Source organism: Sander vitreus, chromosome 5 (genome assembly GCF_031162955.1).
Source record: "Sander vitreus isolate 19-12246 chromosome 5, sanVit1, whole genome shotgun sequence".
Classification (NCBI taxonomy): Eukaryota; Metazoa; Chordata; class Actinopteri; order Perciformes; family Percidae; genus Sander; species Sander vitreus.
Window position 1 is genome coordinate 1,408,334 of NC_135859.1, and position 9,482 is coordinate 1,417,815.

Sequence of the window (9,482 nt, forward strand, 5' to 3'; positions counted from 1 at the left end):
AACATGTTGTATATTTATGTATGCATGTACAATATGTTTCTATGTATGTATGTATGTATGTATGTATGTATATGTGTGTTATGTCATGTTTATAAAAAAAAGTGTGCTTAAGGTTGCTGACTCCTGCTGTAGACTATATTATTTCAGCCCTGCTGTCTGTGTGATTTTTTTTGTCACATTGACACATTGTTTCTGCACTCTCTGCAGGTTAACGATAACACTCAGCTTGTGTTCCTTAACAAAGAAGAAGGCTCGGGCTTGGTTTCAGTATTGCTGGTGGAGTCGACCTGGAGCAGAAGGCAATCACTGTAAGTACCGTATGTAGAGGCTCAGGGACTTGCTGTTCAAATGCAGTGCTGGGCATCATTCAGAGTTGAATCATGATGTGCATTACAAATTGCCACCGTCTTATTTGATACTACCACCGGGGGGAACGAAGTCAGGGATTTTCAAATCCTAGACACACTGTAGGATCTTTAACTCATAACACACAAGCTATATATACGTATATCTATATGTGTGTGAATTGTTAGTTTGGTCCACTAAAAGTGCTGTTTTGCAGCTGACAGATTCAGATTAATATTCTAACATTATGGAAAGGATCCCTTCAGAGATAGACCTTCTTAAAACCTCTTTGAGACCTTTCTGTTTAACCAGAAACAGCTCTGAAGTCGCTAGCGCTAAACCCACCAGACTCCATTTAAAAAAACAATACTTTTAGCGTGTATAGAGCCAGCATATTTTCACATGTATATCAGTAAATTATATGTTTATTTCAACCAAAACTAGATTTGTGATGGTTGGAAAAGTGGAACGACGACCCAAAATGGCTTTTTCTAGTTTTATTTAGTTTCTGTCGACTTTGAAGTGTATTTTACAATGCTAAAATTACTGTTTATTTCCATGAAGTCTGGTGGCTTTCGCAGATGTTTTTATGTTTAAAAAAAAAGATCTTACTCTTTAACAGAAAGGTCGACCTCCTTAGAAACCCTTCCCATAATGTTGTCAGACACTTAGAATAATAATCTGAGTCTGTCAGCGGCAAAACGAGCACTTTTGAAGGTAAATACAAGCTGGACAATTACCCTATTAATTTACATTGTAGCTTGTTTTGCTGACTGTTGACTGCAGCGATCTTGCTTAATACTGGACCAATGTCAAAGATTGTTGTTCCCAGTCACTTAGACACAAAAACATAGGAAAATAGGGTTGTTACCTTGTAATACCTCAGGACATTCACATAGGCCTACATAGGCCTACTTGAAAAAAGAATGTACTGGATGTGGGATGGAGGGGAGACAGTATGGGCTTGATTTAATAGCCCAGTTCTTGCCAATATCTCTGGGCAGCAGATGGTAGTACAGTAACACATACCTTTTCTTTTCAGGTTCATCGGGTCTTCACCAAAGGAACAGCTAGCCTCGAAGGCACAATCCAGAGAGGTGACAACATTTTATCCATAAATGGCACAAGTCTGGGAGGTAAAACCCATGGAGAGGCTGTGTCTTGCCTTCATCAAGCCAGGCTGTCCAATCAAGCCTTAGTCGTCATTTGGAGAGACAAGGACAGTGGAACGAGTGTCTCTGATATGTATGACTCGGCTGGCCAGCCAATGAGGATGTCTTCTGCCAGACAGAAGTCTGTGGAAGCTGGAGCAGGTAAGGTTCCTCGTCTTCATGGCGGTCAAGTAGTGTGGTGGAAAAAGTACACTCTTATTTTTTAATATTTTATTAGATACTGTTTTGTTAAGTTTAGTCTTATAATGTCTGTCATATTTTTATTTTGTTGACATTTATTTATACAGGGAAAGATCAGACTGAGGCGTAGGTCTCTTTAACAGCTGAGCCCTGTGTACAGCATCATTTAAAGAAATACACAAATTACACAATTACAAATAACAATTACATTCAACAGCAATTTGTTCATTAAGCATGGCTTGACATTGCCAATTGGAAACCAATACATCTAGCTTCAGTTCCTTTTGAAACTCATTCCAAGTAAAAGAGGAATTGTATACAAACACATTTTTGTCCAACTCTGAATGAGCCCGAGGAACCTCCAGTACCAACGCATCTTTGGAACGAGTTTGCTATCCCCCAATTTTCCAATTTAATTCTCCGCTAAGGTAGTCAGGAAGCTTATGCATTATAGCCTTATAGACCAACATCAACAATGCCTGGTCCTCCTAGAGACCAACGAGTCCCAGCCAAATAGAGTGCATAGAACACAATGGCGTGTGCGAAAATTGGCACCAGTAATAAAACACAATGATGATGATAGACTGCATCCAAATGTTTTAACACAGAGGCTGGTGCATGCCTACACAGTAAATCACCGTAGTCCTGCACTGACCTAAAAGTACTTTACTTGTTGTTTTTTTTTACATGTTTTAGGCCTTTATTTCTATAGGACAGCTTAGACTTGAAAGGGGAGCGAGAGAGGGGGAATGACATGCAGAAAAGGGCCGCAGGTCAGAGTTGAACCCGCGGCCGCTGTTTCGAGGAGTAAACCTCTATATATGGGCGCCTGCTCTACCAGGGGAGCTAACCAGGCGCCCGACATAAAAGTACTTTTAACAATGTCAATTCTATGCTGGTAAGACAGACATGATTTGTTTCTATAAAAGAAACCAATTTTAATTCTTAGCCTCTTTACCAAGTCAGCAATATGTGTTTTGAAGGAAAGATTAGGTAACACTTTACTTGAAGGTATCTACATAAGAGTGACATGACACTGTCATGAACGTGTCATAAACATTATAAACAAGTTATAAATGTTTATGACATAACGCTTCTTTTAGTAAGTGTCATTTGGTTTTTTGTCATGACAAGTTATGGTTATGGTTATAGTTATTGTTAGGGTTAGGGATGAAAATCTTTGGTAACACTTTACTTGAAGGTATCTATATAAGAGTGTTATGACACAGTCATGACAGTGTCATGTGTTCATGACAGTGTCATATCACTCTTATGTAGATACCTTCAAGTAAAGTGTAACCTAATCTTTCCTTCAAAACACATATTGCTGACTTGGTAAAGAGGCTAAGAATTAAAATTGGTTTCTTTTATAGAAACAAATCATGTCTGTCTTACCAGCATAGAATTGACATTGTTAAAAGTACTTTTATGTCGGGCGCCTGGTTAGCTCCCCTGGTAGAGCAGGCGCCCATATATAGAGGTTTACTCCTCGAAACAGCAGCCTTCAAGTAAAGTGTTACCAAAGATTTTCATCTAACCAGATTTCATGTTTTTTTTTTCATTTCATGTTTATTTGAATAGGGACAGATGCTTAGACATAGACATTTTTGCAACAAATCTCCAATATACAGCATCACAGCATGTATAGCTATTGCTAATTTCCAATGCCCTAGAAGGTCATGAAAACAAACTTTAAAGATAATCAATTATAATCAAGAAGTCAGACAGATGTTCTCACTATGTAACTGTAACAGATTTTTTGTACAGGTCCCACTCATGTATTCACTTTTCCTTCTAAGTAACGTAGGTTTAGCTGAGATAGACAAATTATGATAGGTATACAATTATAAAAACTCTTGTGCATTGGTATGTTCCAAGGTAATATGATCAGTGACAGAGAAATGTATTTCGACATGTATAGTGCCTTCCACTACACTAATTAGGCAACTAATAACTTAGTTGCCTAATTAGGCTTCTTCTTTCAACTTCTTTAATGTGAATATGTTCTAGTTCCTTCTCTCCTCTGTGACAGTAAACTGAGTATCTTTGAGTTCTGGACAAAATAAGACATTTGAGGACGTCATCTTGGGCTTTGGGAAACACTGATCCACATTTATCACCATTTTCTGACCTTTTATCGATTAATCAAGAAAATAATCAACATATTAATCCACAATGAAAATAATCATTAGTTACAGCCCTACTTTTAACCTTATTCAGCTCTACCTCACCTGTCTTTCAACATGAACCTGTGTATACTTGTCACTTGTCGCAACTCAAAGCTATCTGATGTACTTGTCCCGTTAGTCCGCCGGTCCAGCTCCTTTAGACCAGTTCACTGTTTCAAACACAAGCATTAACCCTACAGCATCAACAGCCCTGGCTGTTGCAGTGTTAGCTGTCATCAACTGGCTGCAAGTTAACTTTGTAATTCTGGGTGTTGGCTATTTCACAGTGGTGGATGTGGGTCCAGACGGGGCTGTAAAGGTGGAGCTTCACAAGTCTTCTGCTGGCCTGGGGTTCAGTCTGGAAGGGGGGAAGTCCTCAAGCCACGGAGACAGGCCTCTCATTGTCAAACGCGTCTTTAAAGGTGAACTTTTATCTATAAGTCTCTCAGAAAGTATAAAAGTGTTAAAGCTGAGTATTCATCTAGAATCTAATCCAATCTAAAGTGACATTGTAGTGGTGTATGCCTACTCACAGTGGACTGCAATGTAAAGTCTGTTCGTGTAAACTTTGTGCAAATCTGCCAGGTCTTTAATCTGTAAACATGTGATAATAGTTTAATGGTACAGGTAGTCCTAGTAAAATGATTTGCAATCTAGTCCAGGGGATTAATCACCTCTTAAGGCCAATATATGCTTCTGCGTTAAATCGACGCCGTGGGTATGTACATAGGTACGTGGAGATATGGACCCTACACCGTAGACGTGCCCCTTTTAAAAAAAATTCATAAATAAATAAATGTAACTACACGACCGCAACATCTGTGGTCACAATTGGTCCACTCGGCCGTGGCTTGGTAGTGTTGCATTTCCCCCAACTCATTTCCTGTATCTCCTTCTCCATAAACACATGAAATCAAGGAGAGGGTTAACTTTTCCTGCTACAGACTTCTGACTGTGGTCAGAAAGAACAGGGGAGACACTTTGTTTCTCTCACTATGACTCTAGAGTCGGTACTCGCTCCGAAGCTAATCACCGTCACTCTCTCACTGACTCTACCACACACTCCCCACGCACACACACACATGCCGGCCCTGCTATTCTCTTAAAGAGATTGACGCACACACCAATGCACAAGTATACACTTCAGGCCACTGACGTAGGCTACGGAGAAAGCTCTGAATGGAGCCTCAACAGAACCATAAATCACGCTTAAGCCTTGCGGCTGTACCAGCTGCTAACAGGCTGCCACATCAACATAAAAGAAAGGATGCACCTGAAACACAGTGACAGAAACTAAACCAAACCTCTCCACTCTTCTTCCTCCTCTGGTAGGCTCATACTAGGTAACACCCGCCATCTTGAGATTGACAACCAATCCAAAATGACAATGAGTAACCAGTCCCATGTAAATTGGCCATGTCAGTATTTTCGGGTGCCCTCTTTTTTTCTTTTTGGGAAGATTCTTTGGTTCTTTGCTCTCTGGGTCGAGAACTGTGGATGCTGATGTGAAAATAATTACAGTTTTTCTCAATCGCTTTGGCACAATCGTCCAATTAATATTCAACTTTTGTCAAACTATATGACTTCTTTATATGAACTTTAGTACAGTGTACACAGTAAAATGTCATGTCATTTGACAAGATGTCTTTGCATTTTGACTGTCTTGGTCTAAGCAATGATAGGACATTTTTTTTTGGATTTATTTACATTTGAAACATGAGTTCATTCTTTTGATTGAGTAATCACCTTTTGCAGGTCACATAGAGGCTTCATTTACACTGCTACGTTTTGGTTTAAAAAATAAATATCTTCTGCTAAGTTTCCCCCTCTCATTCCCCCTGCTCTGGTGTTTCCCCCTCTCATTCCTCCTGCTCTGGTGTTTCCCCCTCTCATTCCCCCTGCTCTGGTGTTTCCCCCTCTCGTTCCCCCTGCTCTGGTGTTTCCCCCCTTTCATTCCCCCTGCTCTGGTGTTTCCCCCCTTTCATTCCCCCTGCTCTGGTGTTTCCCCCTCTCATTCCCCCTGCTCTGGTGTTTCCCCCTCTCATTCCCCCTGCTCTGGTGTTTCCCCCTCTCATTCCCCCTGCTCAGGCATTTCCCCCTTTCATTCCCCCTGCTCTGGTGTTTCCCCCTCTCATTCCCCCTGCTTTGGAGTTTCCCCTCTCATTCCCCCTGCTCTGGTGTTTCCCCCTCTCATTCCCCCTGCTCTGGTGTTAGACCTTTGGCAACACCGACACTGACACCAACGTTTCTCCCCCTGATTGGGTCTTATCGGCCACGACGTCTCATTCTCTGAGACTAAGTTACTAACGTTACCATGGTAACTACCAGCAGTGGGCGGAGTCTCCACGCTGCCTCCTGTTTATGCCCAGTATACCAGAATGTTGATGAGATATGAGGTTTGGGCGTGTTAGTTTGAACAGAGATTAGTTCTTCTACTGGAGATACAAACACTTGGTACACTGAGATCACTTTTGGCTCAAAACTCAAACGCTTAAAAACCAAAACGTAGCGGTGGAAATGTAGCAAGAGTGGTGTGCGGAATGTACCACGCGGTGTGAGGATTGTACTTTAAGTTTTGACAATTGTAAGTTTGTTTCAGTAAATGTGTCAAATCTTTTGAGAAAAACTGTAATAAGAGTTTTTATAACTTAGTAATAAGAGTTTTTATAACTTAGTATGATAGGGCAACATGTTCATCTGAACACTCTTACAGAGGTGCATTCTTCTGTAGCTCAAAGCAGTATGTGTGTTATCAAGCATCAACAGTGACCTGGAGGAGATCAGGCAGTAGCTATGTTTCCATCCACTCAATGGGATTATCTAAAGTTCGCTAAAAACATTCATGTGAATAAAGCTGGTGAAAGTGTGTTTCCATCCTACGGCTTTTATGCAAATAAAAACCTGTGCGTAATGACGTCACATGCTGTTTTGCAGTCAGATTGTTATTTGGAATAGATTTTAGACATTTTAAGGTGTTTCCATTCATTTTCGCACTGAATCACACAACATTCAAGATAACATTTGTGGACAAAGTTTTGTGGACAAAATGGATGCCGCCATCTACCAACAAATGATCAATACTGCACAAGTTGTAATAGTGCTTATGTGCCAGCTGATAGCGACATATCAAGCTATAATAAGAAAACAACGACCCTATCACAACATCGCTATGATGATGCAGATGCACATAAATGCCAGATCACAACTATCTAAATTAGCCGTTATATTTTGCTCGTAAATTTAATTTTAAAAGTCTGTCGTCTCCTCGTTCGTCTACTTCTGTCTTTGTTGACATCCGCCATGTCTGCAAAGAAAACGGAACTTACCTTAAACTTCTTCTTTTTCGTTTCATGGCGGGTTACAATCATAAAATTACCTAAAACTTAATTGCAAATCATTATTTATTCGGTTTCCATCAGCTTTTAATATAAGCTGTTTACCGATTAAGAGAAAATCTGATGAGATCGAACGTAAAAACTTTGTGTCGATATTCAATCAAATTTTACTGTTTCCATAGGCATTTTTCATTCGATACTACTTAATTTGCATTAAAATATTTGGATGGAAACATGGCTAGTGTATCTTTAACTTGAATTGCGTACAACAGGAGGAGCAGCAGAGCTGTCCGGCAGTGTCCACGTTGGCGATGAAGTTCTGTCTATCAACGGCTGTTCTCTGGAGGGCCTCATGCACCACGATGCCTGGAAAATCATCAAAGCCACTAACGAGGGGCCCAACCAACTCCTCATCCGCAAGCCCAGGACCTAACTGTAACGAACCAGGAAAAAGAAACCTCCTGACAAGGATCAATGTGAAACAGCCCTCTGAAACAGGATGGGGACAAACAGTGGAAACGAGGATTTTCTGACAGACTTCATTTGAGTTTTTTGTGTTTTGTCTGGTTACATGTGTTTGTACTTAGAAATAGGTCAGATTGGATGGACCACTAACTATTGTGGTGTACATTGCTGTATTATGATTTATTTCAGATGGGAAGTGCAGTTTGTTTACAATAGATTAACTTTAGAACACTAAATAAAACTGTTTTTTAAATAAAGTCTGGCTGGTTGTGGTTATACAGTATCATTCATGCTGACTTGTGAGATGACAATTGTGATTGGCTGTAGGGTGTCCATAAAAAAGTGTTATAGGACACCTACTGAAGGAATTTTGGTAAAACTGACTGTTTACTGTAAAACAACTGAAGCTGTTATTTCCAACACTGTGTGGTGCTTCAGTGCCTCGTCTGAACACCACAGGATGGCGCCAACACACAAGCTGCAGGAAGTAGGCTAAGTTACACTGAACTGACTGTTTCACAGCAAATAATGTAATCTCACATCCTGTTCACTGTTCAGGTCGCTTCTTCAGGCTGCGGCCGACAGTTCACATGGCGGATAATTGTTCATGAAAATCGTTACATTGTTTTGGGGACAATGTACACAATGTTATTGGCTTTGAATCTGGCTAGCATAGCGTTAGCTTCCTGGCTCGTAGATGAGTTCTATGAGCAGATTGGACTATATAAATATCTTCCGTTGCTATGCGTGGCAAGTAATATCTAAGGTCCGTCCTATTTACTGGAGCAGTGAACAACGTTTGCATTGCATAAGAACCTTATGGAATGGGAATGACCGTTCCAGGTATTTGTCAAACCCTCAGGCGTAACCAGGGAAACGAGGGCGGTTCGTGCCTCGCCGTCGTCCATTAATACCTGACAATGGACACCTCGTCGGGCATTAACCCTTACTTAATAACCACAATGTTGGAATTGAGTTAACTGCATTCATTTGATGATTTTCAACTTCATTTGGAGATCTTCATGGGTCCACTTAGCTTCTGGCAACTTGCCCAGGGTCCAAGTCAGTTCTGGTCTCTGGTCTGTGATAAGATAAAAGAATATTCAACTTCATTGTCATTGCACAGTATGTGTTTTAAAACAACGAAATGCAGTTTAGCATCAAACCAGAAGTGCAAAAAGCCATAAAGTCTAGAGTAATGTACTGAATTCACAGAATTAAATATAGAATAAATAGAATGTGGAATAAACAATAAGGGGTATGAATACGTTAACGTATATACGGTAGAACATAGTGTGCCGGTAAGTGTACAAGTACAGATTGTGCAAATAGTCTGACAACATTATGGGAAGATGGAGACGTTGCTGTGATCCTGCCAGGCTATTCTCTATAACTTACTGATGCCAGGTCAACATGGTAACTTTAGCTAGCATTAGCGGTAGACCTTCCTCCACAGCGCTGCGATGGAGGGTCTGGCTAGTTCACACAGCATTCTGAGATGGGTTTATTGGCATTTCTTTAAACCAATCACAATCGTAATCCTTTATTTATTTTGTTCTGTAGGCTATTTATTCATTTATTTATAGCTTTATTTATTAATACGTTTTCTCATTTATTTATTTTTTTATTCCTGTATTTATTTATGCTTTGGTTTTGTTGAGACTTGTTATTTTTAGTCTTCTGTAAATGTGCATCCTCCATACTGTTTGCTTGTCTCCACTACAGAAGGAGCAGCGCCCTCTGCTGATGAGATTAAAAAGCTTACAGCACCGGGTATTCCCAGGGGGTCTCCCACCCAAGTACTGACCCGGCTTAGC

General features: G+C 40.4%; 1 protein-coding gene across 1 annotated transcript in view; it reads left to right on the forward strand.

Moving 5' to 3' along the window:
• Positions 1-7,922, forward strand: part of pdzd2 (PDZ domain containing 2) — a 73,963-nt gene extending 66,041 nt beyond the window's left edge. Inside the window, 6 exon segments of the mRNA XM_078249982.1 lie at positions 208-250; positions 253-308; positions 1,388-1,658; positions 4,153-4,287; positions 7,473-7,619; positions 7,622-7,922. Coding sequence (XP_078106108.1) covers positions 208-250; positions 253-308; positions 1,388-1,658; positions 4,153-4,287; positions 7,473-7,619; positions 7,622-7,665 — 696 coding nt within the window. The 3' untranslated portion in view covers positions 7,666-7,922.
• Positions 7,923-9,482: the final 1,560 nt, after the last annotated feature.